Source organism: Morone saxatilis, unplaced genomic scaffold, assembly GCF_004916995.1.
Source record: "Morone saxatilis isolate NCDOM2014 unplaced genomic scaffold, NCSU_SB_2.0 Contig5, whole genome shotgun sequence".
In the NCBI taxonomy this organism is placed as follows: domain Eukaryota; kingdom Metazoa; phylum Chordata; class Actinopteri; family Moronidae; genus Morone; species Morone saxatilis.
The window spans coordinates 11,726,011-11,726,520 of NW_023340095.1; the positions used below are offsets into that span (position 1 = coordinate 11,726,011).

Genomic DNA, 510 nt, shown 5'->3' on the forward strand with positions numbered 1-510 from the left:
TGGCAACCTCTCCTTCTTGTCACTTGAAACTGTGTCTGCAAAAGGATTTGCAGGGACGTCTGTGCTGTGTTTTTGCTCAACCGTACCGCTTGCTGACGTAGGGTCGTTGGCCATAGATCCCAGTCTGTTCATGGTGCTAATAACAAAGTTCTTCTCCAGGGTAAAGTTTGTCTGCCCAACACTTTCTGAGCTATCAATTACAAATACGATGTCCAGAGGTCCACAGCGCTTCTCACAGTCTGAGACAAAAGACAAGAACAGGATCAGTATGTTTAAATATGCCGAGGAACGGACCTGTGTTTGATCGGGTATGTTTGCTCACCACAACAACCACACGTCTCCCTTACGTAAGTCATTACATCACAGTCCTGCAGTGACAGGTATGCAGGTTAGTAGTAAAACAACCAAGGAAATATATTTAATATAGTATTTTACTGTAGCTGTAAAGATTTTTAAAAGGTGACTCACAGTAAGGCCAGGATCGCCCTCTGGTCCTGGGTCCCCCTGCAC

The 510-nt window shown here is 45.1% G+C and overlaps 1 protein-coding gene across 1 annotated transcript in view; it reads right to left on the reverse strand.

The window, feature by feature from the left end:
• Window positions 1-510, reverse strand: part of LOC118338860 (collagen alpha-2(VI) chain-like) — an 11,069-nt gene that overhangs the window by 2,742 nt on the left and 7,817 nt on the right. Inside the window, exons 21-23 of the mRNA XM_035676276.1 lie at window positions 469-504; window positions 323-368; window positions 87-239 (exon numbers count right to left, since the gene is read on the reverse strand). Coding sequence (XP_035532169.1) covers window positions 87-239; window positions 323-368; window positions 469-504 — 235 coding nt within the window. The remainder of the gene's footprint in view (window positions 1-86; window positions 240-322; window positions 369-468; window positions 505-510) is intronic.